At 42.9% G+C, this 26,345-nt stretch overlaps 1 protein-coding gene across 2 annotated transcripts in view; it reads right to left on the bottom strand.

Annotated features, from left to right (window-relative positions):
- EDC4 (enhancer of mRNA decapping 4) overlaps positions 1–26,345 on the bottom strand; it is a 948,906-nt gene that overhangs the window by 108,331 nt on the left and 814,230 nt on the right. For both annotated transcript variants that reach the window (XM_075325634.1, XM_075325635.1), the window contains one exon: positions 10,034–10,220. In XM_075325634.1, coding sequence (XP_075181749.1) covers positions 10,034–10,220 — 187 coding nt within the window. The remainder of the gene's footprint in view (positions 1–10,033; positions 10,221–26,345) is intronic.

The raw sequence follows: 26,345 nt of genomic DNA, 5'->3' as shown, positions 1-26,345 counted from the left end.
GTGTGACACTGAGCAGCGATCTGGCCCCTGCTGTGAGATCGCTGCTCGTTACACACAGTGCTGGTTCGTTTTTTTATTGTTGCTCTCCTGCTGATAAGCACACATTGCTGTGTGTGACAGCGAGAGAGCAACAATCCTGAATGTGAAGGGAGCAGGAGCCAGCGTCTGACAGCCTGCGGTAAGCTGTAACCAAGGTAAACATCGGGTAACCAAGGTGGTTACCCGATATTTACCTTCGTTACCAGCCTCCGCAGCTCTCATGCTGCCAGTGCCGGCTCCTGCTCCCTGCACATGCTAAGTTAAGCGGTGTGAGCTGGTAACTAAGGTAAACATCGGGTAACCATACACGATGTTTACCTTAGTTACCAGTGTCCGCAGCTTCCAGACGCCGGCTCCGTGCAAGCGCAGCGTCCATGTAGCGATGCAGCAGCGATCCTGACCAGGTCAGATCGCTGGTCGGATCGCTGCTGCATCGCTAAAGTGTGAAGGTACCCTAAGTGTGCAAGCATATGTGTACTGATAAGAGCAGAGAAGAAAAGAACCCTTCTGAAAACAAGGAGATAAGCCAGAAAGACAGACTATAGCTAGGTTCACACATTGCGTTTTTTTTGACGCTGCGTTTTGTGCGTTTTTTTGCGGCAAAAAACGCACAAAAACACATCCGCGGCAAGAAAACGCGGCAAAAACACATGCGTTTTTACCACGATTTGGTGAGTTTTTGGCTGTGTTTTGCTGCATTTTTATGCATTTTTTATCAGTGAATAATGCCATTAAAGATTGTTGAAGAAAAAAAAAAGGTCTGATGTCATTTCCTTCTTCAATATGTTCTTCATTCTCCACTAGTGTATGCAGGAGAGCAGACAGCTGCAGAACTACAAGGCTCAGCATGCTACATACAAGACTGTATGCTGGAAGGAGAGGCAGGGGGAGCAGAACTAAAAGGCTCAGCATACTCCATCCAATAGTTTATGCAGGAGAGCAGACAGCAGCTGCAGAACTACAAGGCTCAGCATCCTCCATCCAGGACTGTATGCAGGAGTTTTTTGCCCCCCCAAAAAAATGACGTGGGCTTCGCCATATTTTTGTATGCTAGCCAGGTACAGCAGGCAGGTACGGGCTGCCCCCAACCCCCAGCTGCCTATTTGTACCCAGCTAAGAACCAAAAATATAGGGAAGCCCTTTTTTTTTTTTTAAATTATTTCATGAATTTCATGAAATAATTTAAAAAACAAATGATGTGGGCTTCACCCAATTATTGAGTCCAGCCAGGTACAACTAGGCAGCTGTGGATTGGAATCTGCAGTGCAGGGTGCCCATGTTTTCTGGGCACCCCCGCTGCGAATTGCAGTCCGCAGCCACCCCAGAAAATGGCGCTTTCATAGAAGCGCCATCTTCTGGCGCTGTACCCAACTTTTCCAGCTGCCCTGGTGATGGGTGGCTTGCTGGGTAATAATGGGGTTAGGGCTAGCTGTATATTATCAGCTAGCCCTAAGCCCGAAATTCATGGTGTTACGCCAATATTAGACATGGCCACCACACAACACACAGAAAAATATTTTTATTAGAAATAAAACACAACACAATTATTGACTCCATCTTTATTGACATAAAGAGCCCCCCTCCGCAGTAATCCTAGGTCAAGGACCCGCGCTGTCCAATCCGGATCCAATATCATCAGATCAGTTTGCTGGAAGGCAAAGCGATCAGATGATGTGTCAGGTTCTAGGATGTGAATCACATCACACATCAGCTGATTGTATAAAAGCCGTTTATACAATCAGCTGATGTATCAGTGCAAAAAAAATAAACTGACTTATGTGCTGATTACCGGCAGCTCCTGGAGCGGAGTCTGAAACCGTCCGATGCTGCAGGAGCTGCCGGTAATCAGCTGATGAAGTCTCCTAACAGCATCAGCTGATAGGTGAAGCCGGCTGAGCGCCGGCGTCACTGCGAGACTTACGATCAGCTGATGCGTCAGGTGACTGCATCAGGTGATCCATTGCCAGGTCCTGCAGATATCGGACGTGCCTGAGAGCACACAGCCGGAGCGGCAGTATCGGGAGAGGAGCTGGGAGCGGACATGCCACTGGGAGTCTGCAGACATGTGAGTATGACATTTTTTTTCTACTATTCACTTTTGATTTCACAGCTGCTTCCACCTTCTGCCCGGCCATGGCGCCGCACGGGAGCGGACATGGTGCCGCACGGAAGATTGAAGCAGCGGTGGCGGTACCGGGAGGATTCACGCTTCTGTGTTTACTGACAGAAGGAATCCTCTTCCTGTACATGTCACTTTACTACCCACCCCTAGCGTTTATAGCTGCGTTTTTAGTTTTTAGTTTAGTTTATAGAAACGCACTAAAACGCAACTATATTTGCAACTTGCGTTTTTCATTGCATTTTTGAACATCTCATTGAACTCAATGGGTGGAAAACGCAGTGAAAAACGCAAAAATAATTGACATGCTGCGTTTTTGTGTGCAGCAGAAAAACGCAGCTAAAAAAAACGCTGTGTGCAGACAGCAAAAATGAAAACTCAGACTTTTCTAGGAAAGCAATGTCACAGCATTTTCTGAGCAAAAACGCACCAGAAAAACGCGCAAAAACGCCGCGAAAAATGCACTGTGTGAACTTACCCTTACTTAGCAAAAAAAAAAAAAATCATTTGGAGGCCTTTAGAGCTCAGCTTTATAAAATAAGGCCCTCTTACACAGCGCGTTCTGCGCAGAATATACACGTGTAGTGCAAACCTAGTGATCTCTCTGGATGTGCTCTACATTTTAGTATAGACTGCGCACCAAAAACAATCAATATAAAGTCATTTTTATGGTGCGCAGATCTCCAAGCATACACCCGGCAGATCGTGTGTACAACCCCATTGAAATAATTTAGGAAATAAATAAATTGATATACAATAGTAGATGCAATAAGTAGACCCACCTGAGATTATAACTCCTTTATTTCACTGAAAATATGGCCTCACAGCTGTAAAAAATGGTGCCGGGTCACTATGACCCGAACACGACAAGTGTACAAATCGGCGTGTAGCTAAAAGTAAACACACACACTCACAAAAAAAAAAATAGTCATAGCTAGGTCCCCCCAAATGAGGAAAAGACAAGTAACCTCAAGTTTTAGAAACTTATAGAAAAATAACTACAGGGCCACAAAAAAATTGTCTACGGGTCATTATGACCCAAACAGAACAGCAGGGTTAAGAAGCCTTTGCAGGTGTTTTGTGGTAATTTTCTAAGATAATGACTTTTGGGTTTTCATTGGCTGTAAGCCATAATCATCAACATTAATAGAAATAAAACACTTGAAATAGATCACTCTGTTTGTAATGGCTCAATATATGCGTTTCCCTTTTTGTATTGAATTACTGAAATAAATTAACTTTTTGATGATATTCTAATTTACTGAGGTGCACTAGTATATACATAACAAATTTATATATATATATATATATATATATATATATATATATATATATACTTATACTAGAAGGTGGCCCGATTCTAACGCATTGGGTATTCTAGAATTTATTGTGTAGTTAATGTATGATTTTTGTTATATATATAGATGTTGTGTGTAGTTGCCAAGTGTTTGTGTAGGGCGCTGTAAATGTTCTGGGTGTTGACTGGGTGTGGGGGTGTGTGAGAGCGGTGTTGTTTGTGTGTGTTGCGTTGTTTGTGGAGTACAGTGTGTCTGCAGAGTTGTGTGTGGTGCTGTGTGTGTGTTGCGCGGTTTGTGTAGGTGTGTGTGTGTGTTTTGGGGGAGGTATGTTTTGTGCTGTGTGTGTATGTGTTGGAGGAGTAGTCCTGGGGAGAGAGGAGTATAATAGGAGTAATCATGGAGGTGAGGAATATAATATGAGGAGTAGTCCTGGGGGAAGAGGAGTCGTCGTCCTGGGGAGAGAGGATAATAGGAGTAGTCCTGGGGAGAGAGGAGGATAATAGGATTAGTCCTGGGGAGAGAGGAGGATAATAGTAGGAGTAGTCCTGCGGAGAGAGGAGGATAATAGGAGGAGTAGTCCTGGAGGGAGGAGTCTAATAAGAGTAGTAGTCCTTGGGGGGAGGTGTCTAATAGGTGACCAATGTGTGCGGGGGGCGTGGCCGAGCGGGCAAAGTGTGGGGGGCGTGGCCAAGCCAGCAAAGTGTGGGGGGTGTGGCCGAGCGGGCATAGTGTGGGGGGGCGTGTGGCTGAGCGGGCATAGTGTGGGGGGGGCGCGTGGCCGAGCAGGCACAGTGTGCGGGGCCGTGGCCCGGGTAACTATGCAAAGCGGTTTCCATAGTTACCCGATGTGTACCATGGTACGCCGACTCCGGCACACGTGTGTCGGGAGCCGGGGTAAGCTAGTAACCATGGTACACATCAGGTAACTATTCAAAGCGACAGTGCTGGTTCATTTTTTGTTTGTTGGTCTCCTGCTGTCAAAAATAGCAAAGTACCCAGAGGATCCACAGTATCAACCGTAGCAAATAGCTGAATCCAGGCAAAAAGGTGCAAATGTAAGAGACCTAAAATATAACTTTTATTTGACGTGCTGGTAAAAAGTGAACCTAGGCTCACTGAGGGCGAGTAAAATCAAAACCACAATGATATGATTAAAATCCTGCTAGCCGCAGGGACACAAAGAAAAGGAAACCAAGTCGTCTTAAACCTGGTGATACAGTGCGGCAATCCTAACCTCAAACCTCTTTTGAGGATGCCACCAATACCTAGCTACCAAGGTATAGACTGACTATGGCCTGACACATATATCTTTTCATTCATAAAACTGGTTACCAGCGTACGCCGGCTCCAACACGATCCCAGCAACGCAAGGGTATTTCTCGGCTGGGTTGCCGGTGTGGGTTCACGGTGGTGCAGCAGTCACCTGGGAGTCGGGGCTCCGTGTGGGTTCGGGAGATGCGTGCGGGGGCGGGGCCAGGCCGAGCATCCAATGATTGAGGGGGCGGGGCCTGACCGAGTGGCCAATGCGTGCGGGGGGGCCAGGCCGAGCGGCCAATCCGTGAGGGGTGGGGCCTGGCCGAGTGGCCAATCCGTGCGGGGGGTGGGGTCAGGCCAAGCCGAGCGGTCAATGCGACGGTTGTCACTAATGACGTCATTTTGGAGCAAGACAGACAGACAGACAGACAGAATAAGGCAATTATATATATATAGATATATATAAGAAATAACAGTCTATGAATGCTGGCCATGTGCTGGCTTTCACAGGAATACTGAAATGACAGACACAGAAGTCATCAGGAGGAACATGACCCATGATATACATAACATAGCATGGGTCCTTAAGAGAGTAAAAGCAATTTAAAAAAAATGATATATAGCCTAATATGTTACCAAGGAAAAAAAAAATAAATAATAAACTTCTGGTAAAATAAAAGGCTCCCTTCATAGGCAAATATGAACAATGGGAGTTCGATGCTACTGGTAACACACAGGCATTGGAAGAGTGAGATGGTCTTCCAAAAAAACAATTCAGAAAATTCCTACATCTTAAAAGCCCTTATATTAAAAGGAGGAAAAACAAAAATTTGCCTTGGCTAAGGGGTTAAAGATGGATTGGCAATTTAACTGTAAAATAAATCAATAGCGCAATCTAAGAGCACCCGATGTATTTGTGTTAGATTAGTGTAGTTAGAAGCTGCTCACCTGCTTTAGTTGTGCGCCCTCGCACAACCTCGGTGATGAGCGTGTAATTCCTCTGGTTTTGAGGGGCTGTGGTAACTGGTGTTATCTGATCCTTTTGGCTGGATGGAGCTGGAGGCTTAACGCTGATGGCTCCTGGTTCACCGACTCCTTTGATCCTGGAGCTTTCAGGTCGGCTCTCCGTCCTCCCGCTGGATTAATCAAAGTGAACTGATAGATTCTGTGATCCTCAGCAGCTCTTTGCCGGATTCCCCTTCAGGAGTAGGCAATGTAGATAATGGTGATGAAACCGGTCTTTGAGCGCTAATGATGGATCAGATTCTAAATGTTCTTTTGAAGATTAGGCTTTATTGTTAAAAAGATAAAGCTCTTGTTATCACTTCACAACGCGTTTCAGCAAGATCCCCTTGCTTTCCTCAGGTGACACCTGAGGAAAGCAAGGGGATCTTGCTGAAACGCATTGTGAAGTGATAACAAGAGCTTTATCTTTTTAACAATAAAGCCTAATCTTCAAAAGAACATTTAGAATCTGATCCATCATTAGCGCTCAAAGACCGGTTTCATCACCATTATCTGGATTGGCAATTTAAAACACACTGACACTTCCACATTTTTGTTGAGTTATAGGAGAATTTCAAACATACAACAATAAAGACGGAAAGATTTTACGGGATTGCTGGAACATATTTTTTTTTCCTGTTGAGAATACTGTATGCTGCAGAGGAGCTCCACAATTACAGGTTAAATCCCAACCCTTTAATTGAGGGTCAGTGACTTTTTTAAATTGATATGACATCTGTGTGTGACAACCAAGAAATATTAATGGGAAGTTATACAATCTATTATCTGTATACTCCACAATCTGCAGTGAAATACAATTATAGAGGAACTGCATCAACTTTTCGGGACTTTCTAGATGTCTGCAATCTTTTTTTTTACCACAGAGGCCCATGAATTCTCCTATGTTGGAGACTGCATTTCTGCCTGAATACCATCTCAAAGGCATGTGTGCCTAATGTGAATAAGAGGCAAATGTGGATTTGTAAGTGGGGCCTAGAAACACGTCCCCTACTGTCAAGTTTCCAGCCCTGCATAGAGAGACAATGTTACTTTAGAACATTTTTTTCTAACTTTCCCTCAGTCTACACATGAAAACCTTATTTGCCTTTTCAACTGCAGCTAGATGTGTAATACTGCTGCTTAGCTTACTTTTAATAAGACTATAGAACTTTTTTTCTTGTTATACACAGTTTAAATCTATTAATGCAGCTTGAACTTTGCTTCAGACCAAAATGTTGCTATTTTACCAAGCATTCAATAAGATTTTTCTTGTTACAGCAAAGACTTGAAATTGTGCATACATAAACCATTTTGTAGCATTTTCATTAGGTCTTTTGATATTACCGATGGGATCTTTTTTCCTCTTTGTTTACATATGCTTAGACATGAACAGTACAAATGTGTGTGTTAGATTAATTAGATTTTGCTTCAAAACATATCGATGACGAGAAGTTTGGCCAACAGTCTAATGTGCTATGGGAGCCTCAGAACATTTATTTTGAGGGAAACGTCGATCCGGCATGTCCTAAATTAGACTGTTGATTGTATTGTCTACTGGAGATAAGCTGCTGCTAGACATGTGCAGTGACTGATCACTGTAAAAATAGCACTGAGGCTATGTGCCTACGTGTGTGCGCTCTGCACCACAGCGTTTTGTCACTGCCTATCCGCTTCAGAGCGCAGTTGAAAAGCTCCGTTCTGAAACTTTGCCGACTGCAGATTTCGTGCGCTCTGGATGCTGCCTCTCCCTATAGACAGAATGGAGACAGCATGCAAAGCGCACAAAGAAGTGACATGTTGCTTTTTAGAACGCAGCGATTTGGCAGCATACAAATTGCTGCGTTCTAAAACGCCACATTGGCATGGATTATGTACAATCTTCATAGATTGTGCAGGAGATGCAGGATACATACAGTTACGCTGCAGTGCAGAACGCAGCGTAACTGCATGCATTACGCACAAGTGGGCACAGAGCCTTAGTGAGCACTCCTGTGTATGGAAGAGCCATCTGAGATGGTGGAATAATGATTGTTCATTGCAAGGCACCTATCAAATGTGAATGTCGGGCTTTACAGTACAATGTAAAAGGTTTTCAATAGGTTATAATGTGTAAATTTCACATTACTTCAATTTGCTAAATACGTGCTTTCACATTGTTAGTTGATTAATGGGGCTTGATTGATTAAGAAAGACATTAGTTCATTTTGTTAACACTTTTTATGATTACATTGCTTTTCACTTTTCATTTTTTTTTTTTTTACTAGTTTGTAGTTGCCATGTTGAAATAAAATCAGCTTGTACTTTCACTCCTGATGTTCATATCTAAGGGGTACTTCTCACATAACGAGATCGCTAGCGAGATCGCTGCTAAGTCACAGGTTTTGTGACGTAATAAGGGGTCTCACCAGCGATCTAGTTATATGTGACACTAAGCAGGGACCTGACCCCTGCTGTGAAATCGCTGATCGTTAAGGTGGCTTTACACACTGCAACATCGCAAACGACATCGCTGTAACGTCACCGGTTTTGTGACGTAATAGCGACCTCCCCAGCGACATTGCAGTGTGTGAAACACATCAGCGACCTGGCCCCTGCTGTGAAGTTGCTGATCGCTACAAATCGTTTAGGACCATTCTTTGGTCCTTTGTTTCCCGCTGTGCAGCATGATCGCTAGAAAGTCTTAGTGTGTAAAGGGGACTTAAATGTGCAGGCAGCAGGAGCCGACTTCTGCGGACACTGGTAACCACGGTAAACATCGGGTAACCAAGAAGCCCTGTCCTTGGTTACCCGATATTTACCTTCGTTACCAGCCTCCGCCGCTCTCACTGTCAGTGCCGGCTCCTGCTCCTTGCACGTGTAGCAGAGTACACATCCGGTAATTAACCCCATGTGTGCTGTAACTAGGAGAGCAGGGAGCCAGCGCTAAGCAGTGTGCGCTGCTCTCTGCACGTGTAGCTACAGCACACATCGGGTAATTAACCCGATGTGTACTGTAGCTAGGAGAGCAGGGAGCCAGCGCTAAGCAGTGTGCGCGAATCCTGCTCTGTGCACATGTAGCTGCAGCACACATCAGGTAATTAACCCGATGTGTACTGTAGCTAGGAGAGCAGGGAGCCAGCGCTAAGCAGTGTGCGCTGCTCCATGCTCTCTGCACGTTTAGCTGCGTGCGCTGGTAACCAAGGTAAATATCGGGTTGGTTACCCGATATTTACCTTAGTTACCAAGCGCAGCATCGCTTCAGTGCGTCGCTGCTGGCTGGGGGGCTGGTCACTGGTTGCTGGTGAGATCTGCCTGTGCGATAGCTCACCAGCAACCCGTGTAGCGATGCTCCAGCGATCCCTGCCAGGTCAGGTTTCTGGTGGGATCGATGGAGCGTCTGACTGTGTGACCTCTCACCAGCAACCTCCTAGCAACTTACCAGCGATCCCTATCAGGTTGTATCGTTGTTGGGATCACTGGTAAGTTGTTTAGTGTGACGGTACCTTTACACACTGTTCTAGTTTATTTTCTTCAAAGCCGATGTCCTGCTGGGCAGGATGCATCGCTGTGTTTGACACCTACCAACAACCTCCTATACAGGTCGCTCATCGTTATACAGGTCGCTGATCGTTACTGCGTCCTTGGTAAGGTCTGACTGTTTGACATCTCACCAGCGACTTCCCAGCGATCCTTATCAGGTCGCATCGTTTTCGGGATCGCTGGTAAGTCGTTAAATGTGACGAGGGCTTATGCTTCTGCTGTTTGTTTGGAGATTGTGTCCAGGCTGCATCAGTGACTACAAGTCAACAACACCATAGCCAATTAGTGGACTCAGCGGTGGACGGCATGACCCACTTAGCCCGGTGATTGTTGCAGAAATGCAGAGGGGATGTTATTGAAGTAGCTGAAACACAATCATCAAAGTAGAGGCGTAGAAGCAATGCTACAGCTTGGCAGCATCTGAGACTGGTAGATGTGGAAAGGAGGGGTGAAAGCACATGAAGTTACAATTCACAGAGACAAGAGGTTTTCAAGCAAGTCTTGATGAAGGGATGCGCTGGAGTCATATGCTCCTGATTCATTAAGAAGTGGATGCCTCTAAACGAATCAGGAGTGTCTCATAAGTGGCGTGACCTTGCCACAAAGCTTTTTCAAGACGTTTTGGTGAAGCTGGGCTAAAGTGGCATGCATGAAGAAGCCAAAAGTTGCGCAAAAATTGTGTGGCTTTTAAAAGTTTTGGAGTCCCATTTTCTGGTGTAAAAGCTTTGATGAATAGTTTTTATAATTTCTGAATAAAGGAAAACCACAGACAATGATTACAAATGTGCATATAACTTACTTAGCTACAGCTACGTGCAATTGCTGCTGCACTTCGGATCTCACATTCCCACTCAGGTTTGAAGACAGGTGGTCAGTTGTTGACTGGAGAGAATCTATGAGTTGTTGTAGTTGTGTAACCAAGGGCTCACTTATTTCTTGATCATTTGTTTTTTTGATCTTAAGATGGTTTTCCAGTTGCTGCATATCTGAAAAGTTAATATTTTATTGATAAAGTAAACATATACATCACTTGCAAATTAGTTTTAATGTTCTTTTTGTAATAAATGTAACGAATACTATGAGTGGGAAAAAAACGTTACTAAAGTTTATTGAATCAATGCAAACTGAATTCGCTGAATCTGCGAATTTCATAAAATACTCAACACTAATTTAAACAAGTTGCAATTCAATTCACGCAAATCAACAAAAAAAATAAATAAATCCCTGCCATTATTTTGTGCATTGAAGAAGATTGCATCAGCTTCAGAATTTATCCAAAACGCAATGCAGCTATTAGATCACATGGTATAGCACAGCCAATCCTGAGGGATTATTATTAACTTGCATAAAGGCCAAGGTAGCAGCAATATTTTGAGTGATTTGGCATAGGGAGAAGATGTAAGAGTACACCACTTAACAATTGAGCTAAAAAGAGTCAGGGAACATTGGTCAGCATTTAAGGCTATGTGCACACAGTGCGTTTTTGCGCATTTTTCGGGTGCGTTTTTGGCCTCAAAACTGCATGATTTTGCTTCCCCAGCAAAGTCTATGAGTTTTAATTTTTGCTGTCCGCACACAACTTTTGTTTAAGCTGCGTTTTTGAGCTTAAAAAAAAAAATGGACATGTCAATTCTTTCCTGCGTTTTTCTGTGTTTTCCCCCTATGCAATGGATTGGAAAAACGCAGCAAAACGCAGAGATCAAATACACAGCAAAACGCAGCCAAAAACACACCAAATCGCGGTAAAAACGCATGCGTTTTTTGCCACGTTTTTTCACCACGGGTGCGTTTTTGTGCGTTTTTAGCGGCCAAAAACGCAGCGTCAAAAAAACGCAGTGTGTGCACATAGCCTAAAGGTGTTTTCCCCATTAATAAAGTTAATTTTAATCAATAGATCTTAGAGAGATAATTATCAATTATCCTTTCTTTCACCCCCTGTCTGTCAGGGTAAGACCCTATTGCGCTTCTTTTTCAACACGTTTTTTATCTACGAATCAATAGATCTTGGAATAATAATAATTTCCACAATTGGATGTGTTAAAAAAAAAAAAAAAAAGTTCTTGTGCTGAGATAATTTTATATGTGTCCCTGCTGTGTATTATGTACTATGCTTGTTTCTGACCTTGCACATTGTCTAATCATGCCAGCTTTCCAATTGTGAAAATTATTATTCCAAGATCTATTGATAAAAGGTGAATTTTAAATTTAATTTTCTTCATGTGAAAACTCCTTTAAGATCAGTGTAGTAGTATGAAAACAAGGGCTCATTCAGACATCAGTATTTCCCACGTAGGAGAAAAACAGCAATAATTTTGATCAGTGTGATCCAAGTGCCATGAGATTTTCTCATATGTGGAGAAAAAAAAGTGGCTCCAAATTCTCTTTTCTGGCAATGTATAAAAATGTGATTTCATCTGAGTGCGGTCCGATTTTTTTCAAAAACCCATAAACTCGTATTCCTTATTCTGATTCCTTGACAGTATCAAAATTGGACAGGTCTGATAGTTTCAACAGTATGAGGGAAAAAACAGACATGTCCACAGCATCATAGAACATCATAATCGTAATTTTATTTGTACGACACAAACCAATTCCGCAGCACTATGCAAATATGCAAAACAAGAATGCCGCGGAGACACCATCACATGTTTCTCAACTATGCAAATAAGCAGAGATGAGACATGAAAAAACAATGACATTTCGGCACTTACAGGAGACAGAAGGGTCCTTCTCGCAAGATAACAATTTATAAGGGGGCATAATACAGTAGGTAAAAAGTGCTGGTTATGCCATCATTGTAATGAATAAGGATTTTCATATAAAGCTGCAATAGCCAAGTATTATTGAGTATATGGGGGATGTGGAGACCGATAAATAAAAGGTTAACATGAGCGAGTGAACTCTTGGATAAGGGAATAAAGGAAACTTCTGTGTCAAATGTGACCCAAAGACAGTTTCCTGCTTGGGAGTTACGCCCAATGTAGATGAGAATATGTGATACTCAGCTGTGTATAAAAACTACAGCAGTATACAATCGTTAGAGAGTCACGTTGGATTACACGTACTGTTGCACGCCGCGCTTTAGGTTTCAATAACAAGCGCAATGATCTGAGTGCATTTTTATTAAATAGGTAGCACGATGGCTCAGTGGTTAGCACTGCAGCCTTGCGGTCCTGGGTTCATCTGCAAAAAGCTTTGTATATTCTCCCAGTGTTTGCGTGGGTTTCCTCCGGGTTTTCGGTTTCCTCCCACACTCCAAAAATATACTAATAGGGACCTTCGATTGTGAGCCCCAATGGGGACAGTGTTGCCAACGTATGTAAAGCGCTGTGGAATTAATAGCGCTATATAAATGAATATTATTATTATATTATAAGTTGTTCTCATAGAATTATATATTCTGTTGTGAGTGCTGTCCTGTAACATTACACACAGCTTTTATTATTTCAATTTGAATCGCTCATATGTCATTTTCAATGTCAAGGCAGGGAGATGTTGTGACGACATGGACTCTCATGAGTTAAAGTGTCTTAAAATCCAGCCAGACAGCATGATAGATTGTCTATAGATGGGGGAGAAGTCCCTCATTGTTTTTACAAGACTCTTGTTGACTCAATGTAATTGTGTTGGCCACTGAAAGCCAGACGTATTGTTTTCCAGACATTTCCAGTAACCATTGTATTGTAGTTGTGTATTGATAATGTAATTACCTTAGTAGCCATTGTCTAGTCGGTGACTTGCCGACTCCATGTAGATATACTGAGTCTTTCTATGCACATCATTTAAATGAACATTATCCATGCAGCTTGAAATTCATCCAATGGGAGAAGCAATCTTGTCCAACCAATCGATGAGGACGCAGTGTATCCTAAGGGAAGGTTATGGCTATAAAAGGGACTTCTTTTAGCCACCAGGGTTGATGAAGGTTGATGGATGCTGATGGATCCAGTCTAAGCTTTTTGGAGCTGACTAGAGGATCATGATATCTTACGGCTTCAATCTAGGGACTCCGGATCCGGTTGGAGACCATATCCACAGCCTAGGGATTTCGACTCCGGCTGCCAGGATTTTAACATCAAACCAGGACTACCTAAGGAGGACACTCAGGTTGGGACAGTTCAGTCACCTGTTACAGACTTTGCAGACCTCAGACAGCTTGGAACCTGTGAGGCATGGACATTCTAAATCCCTGGTGAGCCAGCGGAAGGGTGAGACTCTGTTGCCTGTTACATTTGTGTGTTTTGTTGGTTATGTGTTATGTGCCGTTAATATTTTGGGGATCCAATAAAGTCTAATTATTGTGGTTCCCTCACCCTGTGTTGTCTGAGTAGTGTTACGCCCACGGTTAAGGAGGCCGGCGTTCAGTTGGGATGAGCCCTGAGCCACGCTGTCTTTCTAAAGGCGGCGGGTTTTAGAGGACGAGAGCACCCACTGAGCCCCGTGTCTCCACAGATGTCTTACCCTCGAAAGTGAAAAAACAGGTTTACTGGTGGTACTTGGGACAAAAAAGAATCTCCTGCAAGGCGCAAAACAGCTTTTGTCCATGCTCTGTAGTGCTCCATATGCTCCCACACTGTAATTTTACTTAATTAGAATAAAGTCTGCTGAAGTTTTTATACATGGTGAGTACTGCATATTCTTTTCTAAATGAGACACATACCTTTCTACGTACCCTTGATGAACACCACCATAGTATGAGGAAAAATGTTTTTGGTCAGCGCCATTATTAACCCCTTTACACCAAGAGCATGTTTTTCACCTTCATGACCAGTTCATTATTTTCAATTCTAACCAGCATCACTTTGAAAGGTGATTCTGAGATTGTTTTTTGTGACACATTGTACTTCATAATATTGGTAAATTTAAAAGAATATTTATTTGTGAAAATATTGGAAATATAGAAATACACTTCAAACCTTGATTTTTTATGCCCCTAAATCGAGAGTTATGTCACACAAAATAGTTAATAAATAACATTTGCCAAATGTCTACTTTACATCAGTGCACATTTTGAATCAATTTTTTTGTTAAGAGGTTAGAAGGGTTCAAAGTTTATCAGCAATTTTTAATTTTTCCAACTAAATTTACAAAACATTTTTTTTGGGTGGACCAAATCACATTTGAAGTAACTTTGAGAAGCCTAGGTGACAGAAAATACCCAAAAGGGACACCATTCTAAAAACTGCACCTCTAAAAACTGCTCAAAACCCCATCGAAGAAGTTTATTAACCCTTTAGATGCTTCACAGGAAACTAAAGCAATGTGGAAGGAAAAAAAAATGTAAATTTTACTTTTCCCACAAAAATATTACTTTAGCCCCAAATGTTGTATTTTAACAAAAGGTAATAAGAAAATTAACAATATAATCTGCAATTTCTCCAGAGTATGCCAATACCTCATACAGTGGATACAAAAAAGTATTCAGACCCCTTTAAATTCTCCCCTTCTTTGTTTCATTGCAGCCATTTCGTAAATTCAAGAAAGTTATTTTTTTTCTCATTAATGTACACTCTGCACCCCATCTTGACAGAAAAAAACAGAAATGTGGAAAGTTTTACAAATTTTTTAATCATGAAAAATATGAATTACACCTACTGGTATTTGGTAATTCAGTTTCCAGTAGTCCCTCAGGACAGCACCACAGGAGTTAATCCCCTTGACCTATACAGGCACAGGATCATAGAGAGGTTAAAAGGCCCCTCCCACCTCCACCCTCCAGTGTCTTTTCAAGTACTTACAGAAGGATGGATACAAACTGTTTATACCAACAAATAGTAACTCATCTGCAATATAAACCCCAAGGGAAGGGAAATAAGGGTGCTGTCCTGAGGGACTACTGGAAACCGAATTACCAAATACCGGTAGGTATTTTTCCAGAATGTCCCTTCTGACAGCACCACAGGAGCATTACCAAAGTAATATATCAGGGTGGGTACAGAAGCCTTAAGGATACAAGTCCCAGGCAAGAACTAGGTGTGACGACATGGACTCTGTCAGTGTCTAGCAAGGGCTAAAGTTTCTTAACATTCCGCCGGACATGAAGACATTTTTTTTTATAAACGGGGGATAAGCCTATCATTGTTTTGTTTCATTGAGTCTAGTGTTAAGGCCCCTTTACACACTGCAACATCGCTAGCGATATCGCTGTAACGTCACCGGTTTAGTGACGTAATAGTGATCTCCCCGGTGATATTGCAGTGTGTGTCACGCATCAGTAACCTGGCCCCCGCTGTGAGGTCACTGATCGCTACAAGTCGTTCAGGACCATTCTTTGGTCCTTTGTTTCCCGCTGCGCAGCATGCATCGGTGTGTTTGACACAGTTAGCGACCCAGCCCAAAGGCGTGCTAGCGTTCCCTTTCCAGCGAGGTCGTTCTGCAGGTCCGTATCGCTGCTGCGTCGTTGGTCAGATCTGCCTGTTTGACAACTCACCAGCGGCTGTTAAAGACTTTCCAGCGATCCCGGCCAGGTCGAGATCACTGGTGGGATCGCTAGAAAGTCTCAGTGTGTAAAGGGGCCTTTAAAGTTCTTGTTGACTCATGTAATTACCTTGGCCAGAGGATCAAATATCCAGACAAATCAACTGTGTGAACTTCCATTGTATTGCTGGATGCGATGTGGCTGGGCTGTCTCTCCCTTTTCACTGTCAGAGACCATTACTACTAGGGATATTTTATATGCGGCTTGAAATTTAGCCAATAAGAGCCCACTCTTATCCACCAATCGTGAAGACCCCAATGGTCTGAATGGAGAGCTCAGGGGTATAAGAAGGAGGACTGTCCATTGCCCGGGTAGACTCTTACTACATGATACCAATCTAGGATCTGCGTATCCGATTAGCAAGCCATCGCTGAACCTGGATTATAATACTACATGGACTTTAGCATCGAATGCAAGGATTCAGCTTTGATATCAAAAACTACCTAAAAAAAGGAATCCAGCTTGGGGCAATACAGTCTCTGGACTACAGACTTTGAGGTACTCAGCCAGCTTCCTAAATCTGGCATTATTCCTTTCTCGGTGGGTGACGCCGAAAGCGGGGTGCTGCTGGATTGGAGCAAGTAGCCCTGGAAGCTCTGATGCATGGACATTCTAAATCCCTGGTGAGCCAGCGGAAGGGTGAGAAACTGTTGCCGATTACATTTTGTCGTTTTGCTGGTTATGTGCCATATACCGTTAATTGTTTGGGGATCCAATAAAGTCTTAATATTGTGATTCCCTCACCCTGTGTTGTCGGAGTAGTGTTCCGCCCACAGATAAGGAGGTCGGGCGTTCAGTTGGCATGAGCCCTGGGCCATGCTGTCTTTCTAAAGGCAGCAGGGCCATCGGACGAGAGCACCCCCTGACCCCCGTGTCTCCACATTAGGTTAGACATATTAATCTGTAAAACCAGAAATATGGATAGTAGGATCAATCTGCAAACATCTGAAACCCTATGCAGCGCATCTTAGGGGTTACCAAACATGGCTGTTGTAGGATCCATAACACCCAGAACCCACCAATGTCTGAAGAAACATTAGAAGGACTAAATCTTTGATAAGTACCTTCGTGTACTGGAAAACTACAAGGTAAAACACCATAGTGAGTGTGATATATTCTATACTGCTGAATATTCAGAATAAATTTGAAAGACAGCTTATACTACAGAAATCAGATATAGTGAGATATACAGTTTAACTCTTTACCAGATATTTTATGGGGCCCCTATATAGTAAACTATTCAAATATACCCCAAAAATTATAAAAATACATTTTATTACATTTTTGCTAAAATTCACCCATAGACAAGGAAACAGCAATAAGTATCATAATTAGGCAATGATATAGATATCGTAAATGTAATAAACAACAAATATGTAAACATTTCAAACCAAGAACAATGGTGTTACCACTCCCACCAACCTCCAATCACATCCAATTTACAATTTATCCATCAATAATTGCATAAGATCTTACAATAAGACAACATAGATGGAAAGGAGGAAGGAAAGGGATGTAAATCAGAAATAGTTAGGTTAATAAGAACAGCTGATATAAATAACCCCATCAACCATTACAAATTTACTGGAAGCCAACCCAAAAGGCAAAGAAGTTTTGTTTGCCTCTATGGATGGCTACAATAACAGCCCAATTAATGACACCTCAGATATATTTAACCCCATTACGACAGCCTTACGGAGATAAACGGCGGAAAATCAGGTCCTTATTCTGATCTGCCGTTTATAAATGGCAGGCAGAAATAAGTGACTAGCGCCCCCCAGAGTCAGAAAATCTCCGGGGTTTCAGCTACCGGGGGTAGCTGAGACCCAGGAGATCATGATTCGGGCCCGTTTTTCCGATCCCCGCTCACGTGATGACCGGTATACACCGTCAGGTTACAGTAAATGACAGCGCCGGTAAAAAATTATTTATCTCCCATCTGGCATGATCAAGCATGTCAGATGGGAGATAAATCTCTTCCCCGGTCCCCCGATGTCGCTAAAGTGCCCCCCCCGATCCCCAACCCCCTCCTGAAAATGCAAGATGGCGGCGCGCCCCGGCGAGCACAGCAGCGCGCCGCCCGCAATCACCCTTTTTCTCTGGTTTGTGTCGCATGTGCCATAACACATGCGACTGAAACCTGCTCCCCAGGCCCTGCCAGGTCACCCCCTATCCCCCCCCCCGGTGTCCCTAGTACCTTTTCCAGTCTTCATCCCCCGCGATCCCTCCTCCTTCACAGCAGACGCCGGTCAGTGCGGTCACATGTGCAGAGCAGCTGAGCTCAGCTTCCTGTGTTCAGAGAGCTGCGCTGGCTGCTGCTGCTGCTGCTCGGCACTTTGCAGCTGTGACCCGGGGAGGGTGGGTGCAGATTCTTTGCACCCACTCTCCTCAAATGGAGGGTCTGCACTCCTAGAAAATGGGGGACATGATCCCTGAACGTGCCCCTCATATTCTAGAAGGTCCAGAGTCGACGTGGGATGTCCAAAATGGATTATGGGGATCCGATCTTTTTTTTTCTTTTCAATACATTGGTGAAAGAGGGAATGGTTGGGGAGTGTTTTTTCAAATACATTTTTTTTTTTGTTGTTAATTTTTTTTTTATTACTGTCAATTAGTTATGTCAGGTATCTGATAGACGCCATGACATAACTTATTGCTGGGCTTGATGACAGGTGACATCACACATCTGGTATCAACCCCATTTACTACCCCGTTTGCCACCGCACCAGGGCAATGGGATGAGTTGGGGCGAAGCGCCAGGATTGGCGCATCTAATGGATGTGCCACTTCTGGGGCGGCTGCGGCCTGCTATTTTTAGGCTGGGAAGAGTCCAATAACCATGGCTCTTCCCACCCTGAGAATACCAGACCCCAGCTGTCAGCTTCACCTTGGCTGGTGATCTAATTTGGGGGGACCCCACGTTTGTTTTTTTAATTATTTATTTATAAATAATTAAAAAAAAAAAAAAAAACAGCTTGGGGAGCCCTCCAAATTGATCACCAGACAAAATGAAGCTGTCAGCTGTGGTTTGCAGGCTACAGCTGTCTGCTTTACCCTAGCTGGCTATCAAAAATAGGGGGGACCTCACATCATTTATTTTAATTATTTTTTTCTTTGGGCTAAATACAAGGCTCAGCACCCTTTAGTGCCACATGAAAGTCACTAAAGGGCGCCAGCTTAGAATATGCAGGGGGGTGGGATGTTATATATGTTTGACATCTATCCATTCATCCACTGTAGCATTTTAGGCTATGTGCCCACGATCAGGGTTTGCAGCGTTTTGGGCGCAGAGTGTATTCCCTGTGTCCATAACGCTGCGTTTTACAGTAGAAGCACAGTGGAAGGATTTTTAGAAATCCGACGCCTACTGTGCTTCTTTTCTCCGCAGCATAAACTGACGTGTGGTGCAGCTTCCCGAGCCTCAGCAGGTCAATTTATGCTGCGGAGATGAGTGTTCTCTGCACGTAGAATAGAGCTAAAGTCCACAGCAGCCTGAACCCAAATTGTGGGCATGGGCAGCTGCGTTCTCCCGTGGACAACACTCACATCTCTGCAGGAAGGCTGACACTGGGTACTACACGCCGTGTCACTGGATCATGGCCACATAGCCTAAAAGTGAGAATATTGTTGCTACAGCAACATTTTTGTGAAGTACCTGTGGATTCAAAATGCTTACTATACTCATGAATAAAATCCTTGTGGGGTCCGGTTTCCAAAATGGGGTCACTTGTGGGGGGTTTCAGGTACCCAAGAGGCCCTGCTAATGTGACATGGTGCGTGCAATTTATTTCAACTTTATCAAAATTCAAATGGTGCTCCTTCCATTCCAAGCCCTCCAATTTATTCAAACAGAGGTTTTTGGCCACATGTGGGGTATCCCTGCGCTCACAAGGAATTGGATAACAACCTGTGGGGTCCACGGTTTGTTGTTGCCTCTTGAAAAAGTGAGAAATGTGATGCTAAATAACATTTTTGTGAAAAAAATGAAAATATTCAATATGGCAACCTAAGGTTATCAAATTCTGTGAAGTATTCGTGGATTCAAAATGCTCAATATACACCTAGATAAAAGCCTTGAGGTGTCTTGTTTCCAGAATGGGGTCATTTGTGGGGGACCTCCACTGTTTAGGCACCTTAGGGGCTTTTCCAAATGCGAAATAGCGTTCACTAATTATTCCAGCCAATTGTTCAGTCAAATGGCACTTTTTCCCCTCCGAACCCTGCTGTGCACCCAAACAGTTGATTTCCACCACACATAAGGTATCAGCGTACTCAGGAAAAATTGCACAATACATTTTATGCTGATTTTTTTCCTTTTACTCTTGTTAAAAAAAAAAACTATCTGGTTGAAGTAAATATTTTGTGGTAAAAATGTATTTTTTTTATTTTCACAGCTCAACATTATAAACTTCTGTGACGCACCTGGGGGTTCAGGGTATACACCAAACATCTAGATAAATTCCTTGAGAGGTCTATTTTCCAGATTGGGGTCACTTGTGGGGGACCTCCACTGTTTAGGCACATCAGGGGCTCTCCTAATGCAACATGGTGTCTGCTATTGATTCCAGCCAATTTTGCAGTCAAATGGCACTCCTCCTCCTCCGAGCCCTGCCGTGTGCCCAGACAGTTGATTTCCACCACATATAAAATATCACCAAACTCAGGAGAAATTGCAGAATAAATTTTATGGTGATTTTTTTCCTGTTACCCTTGTGAAAAAAAAGCTACCTGGTTGAAGTAACAATTTTGTGGAAAAAATTGTTTTTTTTATTTTTATGGCTCAACGTTATAAACGTCTGTGAATCACCTGGGGGTTCAGTGTACTCACCAAACATCTAGATACATTCCTTGAGAGGCCTAGTTTCCAATATGGGGTCACTTGTTGTGTTTCTTTGCCGTTTATGTACCTTAGGGGTCCTCCAAATGCGACATGGTGCTCGCAATCTTTTTCAGCCAAATTTCCTTTCCAAAATTCAAATATTGCTTCTTCTGTTCCAAGCCCTCACATTTGTCCAAACAAAGGTTTCAGACCACATGTGCAGTATCACCGCGCTCATAAAAAAGTGGGTAACAATCGTTTGGGTCAAAATGTTGGAATTACCTCTTGAAAAAGGGAAAAAATTGATGCTAAAGCAACATTTTTTGAGAAAAAAAGTCAATTTTCAATATGACAACGTAACGTTAACAAAATCTGTGAAGTACCTGTGGGTCCAAAATGCTCACTATACCCCTAGATATAAGCCTTAAGGGGTCTAGTTTCCAAAATGGGGTCACTTGAGGGGGGTTTCTGCTGTTTAGGTACCTTAGGGGATCTGTAAATGCAACATGGTGCCTGCAATCTATTTCAGCCAAATTTGCTTTCCAAAATTCAAATATTGCTCCTTTCGTTCCAAGCCCTCCCATTTGCCCAAACAAAGGTTTCTGACCACATGTGGGGTATTGGCGCGTTCATAAGAAAGTGGTTAACAAAGTGTGAGGTCCAATTTTTGGTGTTATCTCTTGAAAAAGTAAGAAAATTTGTGCTAAAGCAACATTTTTAGGTAAAATGTTAATTTTTATTTTTTTTCATTCCACATTATTTTAGTTCCTGTGAAGCACCTGAAGGGTTAATAAACTTCTTTGATGTGACTGAGTACCTTGAGGGGTGCAGATTTTAGAGTGGGGTCACTTTTGGGTATTTTCTGTCACTTAGGCCTCTCAAAGTCACTTCAAATGGGATGTGGTCCCTAAAAAAATGGTTTTGTAAATTTTGTTGAAAAAAAATGGGCAATTGCTGATGAACTTTGAACCCTTCTAACTTCCTAACCCCAAAAAATTTTGTTTCAAAAATTGCGCTGATGTAAAGTAGACATGTGGAAAATGTTATTTATTAACTATTTTGTGTGACATAATTCTCTGGTTTATGGGCATAAAAATTAAAAGTTTGAAAATTGCAAAATTTTTATTTTTTTTGTCAAATTTCAGATTTTTTCACAAATAAAAATAAAAAAAATCATCCTAAATTTACCTCTAAGATGAAGCCCAATATGTCACGAAAAAACAATCTCAGAATCACCGGGATCCATTGAAGCATTCCAGAGTTATAGCCTTATAAAGGGACACTGGTCAAAATTAAAAAAAATGGCCTGGGCATTAAGTACAAAACTGGCTTCGTCCTTAAGGGGTTAAGGTAATAAATAATTTAAGGGCCACTTTTTCAGGTTATATTAATACTTATCAGTATCCATACATCATCATTCACATTGGCATTATCAACAAAGTGGAGACTAATATATAGTCTAAGCATTGAAAGTAACCCCTCCATTGAATATAAGAGAATTCTTTTTACAAAATTTCCAACAGGTCAGAGATATAATACATGCACCTGTTGGTATAAATTATTTGAAACCAGCCAAAACAGCAATATAATATATGTCCAGTAAGTTAGATATTTGTTAATATGGGTTAGTAATGTCCAATCTCTTGATACATGGATCACATGCACATTACACACCACTTGAAACTCCTATGCTTAGAGAAGAAACTCCATAGATCTTCATGGGATTAGTAGGATTAGGACTTTAGTATTTCAGTATATCCCACTTCCATTTCCCTTATTCTGACCAAATAAATATTGTGCTTGGTTGGCAGCATTAATCATCCAACATGACCTTCACCTCGACGCGTTTCCCCCCCTTTGTCAATTCACAACAAGGGGTTCAACAGGAGAATTTTTTATCAATAGGATCCATAAGCATGCCAAATTTCAATAATTCATTAAGAATCCCAAACACCTCAGATACACTCTTAAAAGTGATGGAGCCCGATAAAGCAATGTTCCAAGGGCTCAACACCCCTCCCACATTATGGATCGGCTGTCCACCACAGATTAGGAGTTTCAAAAAAAGCGACACCGCTTTTCTATCTTATATTCACTGGAGGGGTTACTTTCAATGCTGAGACTATATTAGTCTCCACTTTGTTGATAATGCCAATGCGAATGATGATGTATGTATACTGAAAAGGATTAATATAACCTGAAAAAGTGTTCTCCATGTATAATAATGCAGCCAGACTCCCCAGGCCTCCATGTATAATAATGCAGCCAGTCTCCCCATGCCTCCATGTATAATAATGCAGCCAGCCTCCCCAGGCCTCCATGTATAATAATGCAGCCAGCCTCCCCAGGCCTCCATGTATAATGCAGACCCCCCAGGCCTCTGGATACAGTGTACTCACTAATTTTAATTATATATATATATATATATATATATATATATATATAATAAAAAAACAAAAAAACAAGTACTCACCTCTCTCTCCTCCCTCCACCGCTGCTCTGTCCTCACCTCTCTTTGTTCCCCCGCTGCTCCATCCTTAACTCTGTCCTCGTTCCCCCGCTGCACCGGTCAGCGTCCTCTTGTCCTGCCCTCTGTGCTCTCAGCACAGCAGTCGCACATGAGTGACGTCACCGCACAGGCACTGGGGAAGAATGATGATGCATGGAGCGGCGCCGGCCGCTCTATGCTTTATCATTGCTGTGCGCGATGACGAGGGACGGGGGCCCAGTGTCAGTGGCTGCAGCGGGTCATATAGAGGCCATGTGGTCTGCGACAGAACAGCGCAGCTCCTCTCTCACAGAAATGAGCTGGCTGCTGAGCCGCAATGCGGCCGTGGACCCCTAACCTGCCGAGCCCTGTCGCAATGGCAACCCCTGCAACCCCGGTGGTTACGCCTCTGTCTGTACTAGCTCATAAGGGTGCTTCAACACAATACTGAGCTCGACTGGTGGAGGGCTGCAGTGATAGTTGACTTTGTGGAACTTTCTCTCATCCCCCTACTTTATTTCTGGAGCTCAGCCACAGTGATCTTGGGGTTCTTCTTTAGCTCTCTCACCAAGGCTCTTCTCCCACAATTGCTCAGTTTGGCTGGACGGCCAAGTCCTATCCGTTTAAGTAAACACAGATGGACTCCTCAGAAGGAGTAGAACCATCTCAAGGAGGATCACAAGGAAATGGACAGCATGGCACTTAAATATGAGTGTCTGAGCAAAAAGTCAGAATACTTATGACCATGTGATATTTCAGTTTTTCTTGTTTAAAAATATTGGAAAAATGTCTATATTTGTTTTTTTTTTCTGTCAAAAGGGGTGCAGAGTGTACATTGAGAAAAAAAATAACTTTTTGAATTTAATTATTTTTCTTGGCCCAAGAGACTGAAACTGATCTGGTAGAACGAGCGGTGAAGTCTTCCGGAGGAGGTAGACATTGGTTTTTGTAAGCTTCACTGACTGCTCTTTTAATCCAGCTGGCAATTGTGTTCTTGGCAGTTTTTCTACTTTTCTACCTTTATTTTGCCCTATGATCTGGACAAAACTATTATGATTCATTCTTACATGTTCAGTTCCCTGAAGGTAATGTATAACACCACTGCGTACAACTAAGGAATGAAATCCCCCTTTTTTATCATTAGGTGGATTCTGACAAAGGATGGTAGTATGATATCTTGGGATATGTGGAATTCAGATACTACTATTGAAAGAAATGACTGGTCTTGACAGAAGATAATTCTGTCATCCAGGATTCTTCGGTATGGCTCTCAAACCATTTGACCTGTAGAAGCACATGGTTAGCGCAAAACGGCCATAGTCCTGGAGGAGCCCGCACCCAGCTCTTACACTGCCTTTTTTACGCACACCTTTTTGTATTCATAAATCCTTTTCCCCTCCACCTTGGGGTGGAGTCACTTTTTCTTCTTTTGTGGATTAACTTCCAAATTTTTAGCCCGGGTGAACGTCTGTTTGACTGAGGAAGTCCGCCTGGATGTTCGCAAAGCCCTTCAGATGGAATGTGGAGAAGGATAGAAAATGCTTCTCTGACCAGCTCAGTATTTTTGTGGACAACACTTTCAGGCTTGTATGAAGATTGCTTCCTTGATGACGAAGGTGGGCCACAGTCGTCATGTTGTCAGAGTATATCTTTACATCTTGTCTCTGGAACAGTGCAGACGCTGCCCTGAGTGCTTTGTCTACCGCTTTTAGTTCTCTGAAGTTTGAGGACCTGAGACTGATATCCAGAGCATCTGAAAGGATATCTGTGCAACCATGGCCCCCCAACCCCACTGGCTGGCATTGGCTGTTATTGTTACTAGAGGGTTCTGATTTCTACAGACCCCTCTTTGGAGGCTTTTCAGGGACATCCACCATGGGAGAGATGACCTTACTGGTCCAGAAAGGAGGATCTTCCTGTTTAGAGATCTGGGAGATCCATCCCAAGCTGTTAGTATGGCCGTCTGGAGGGTTTTGTATGGATCTGAGCCCAGGCTACTGCTTGAAGACAGGATACCATGGATCCTAGGACCTGCTAGGCTGATCCCATCGTTACAGATCTCTGTCTGTAGAGAGCCGAAATCCTGGATTTGATCACAATCTCTGTGTTCTCAGTAAGAAAAGATGTTTGAAGGCAGTAGGATGCCGAGGAATATCTTCTTTGTAGATATTCTGAGATCGGATTTTTGTTGGTTTACTATCCATCCCAGTTTCTCCAGGACCTTGAGGGTCATCTGTACAAGCTGCTCAAGTGGCGGGGCTGAGGGAGCAATTTATAGTTAGTCATCGAGGTAGGGTACTATGCAGATAATTTGTTTTCTGAAGAACTCTACCACTTCTACCATCAGCTTGGTACATTGTACTGGTAATGCAGTATGTAATGTTCGTGGGATACTGCAAACCACAAGAACTTTCTGTAGGATTTGTGGATTGGGATGTGGTAATATGCAACCCTTAGGTTGACTGTTGCCACTACGAATTCTGATCCAGTAAGAGGAATTATGGACCTGACTGACTCCATCTTGAATCGCTTGTAAGCTACAAACTTGTTCAGGAATTTCAGGTTTACGATAATCATGTGGGAGCCATTGGGTTTCTTTACTAGGAACAGTCTAGAGTAATTTTATACAATAATATTATAATAAGGGGCGTTTTTCTTATATATAGGGCGTATCTGTTGATATATAGAATTTATGTAAGTATGGTAATTTATCTGGAATATTTCACATTCAGTAGTGCGCATACGCTGTTTTCCGCTCCTCAAACTTCCGGGCGCGGGCATCATGTGATCCAAAGCGTGTCACGCTTGCAGGTCAGCGCGCGCAACCCGGAAGTTCGATTTAGCGGTAAGTGGCAACATCACTATGCGCCAACAGAGTGCCGGAGATTACATGATTAGAGTCAATAGGCGTTTCCGTATATGAACACATGCCATTGGCTGACAGCTACTATAACAACGCTGACATTTCCCCACCCTGACACGCCCCTTTTGAGAAAGCGAGCGTCGAAACGTACGACAGGGGTGGCGGGACGCGTGGCCAGATATCCGCTCAAGGAACCACCTATCGAGGTAGCTAATTTATCATACAACTTGTTCAGTATTGAATTATTGTTACGAGACGCTAACATTTCTGATTGTACATAGCCTGTGTATTTGACTTCCATTATTATCACTGACATCATAGCCTTACAATTTACTAGCAATTGTTATGGATGTGTATGTCACCAGCTGATATCCGTGTGATTGATCTATATACACCTGACACTTATTCCAAACGACTATACGGAGGTATATGGCAGCATACATGTGACTAACATATAATTGGT

The sequence above is a fragment of the Anomaloglossus baeobatrachus genome, chromosome 10, assembly GCF_048569485.1.
Source record: "Anomaloglossus baeobatrachus isolate aAnoBae1 chromosome 10, aAnoBae1.hap1, whole genome shotgun sequence".
Lineage (NCBI taxonomy): Eukaryota > Metazoa > Chordata > Amphibia > Anura > Aromobatidae > Anomaloglossus > Anomaloglossus baeobatrachus.
This window is presented reverse-complemented; position numbering and strand designations above follow the sequence as displayed.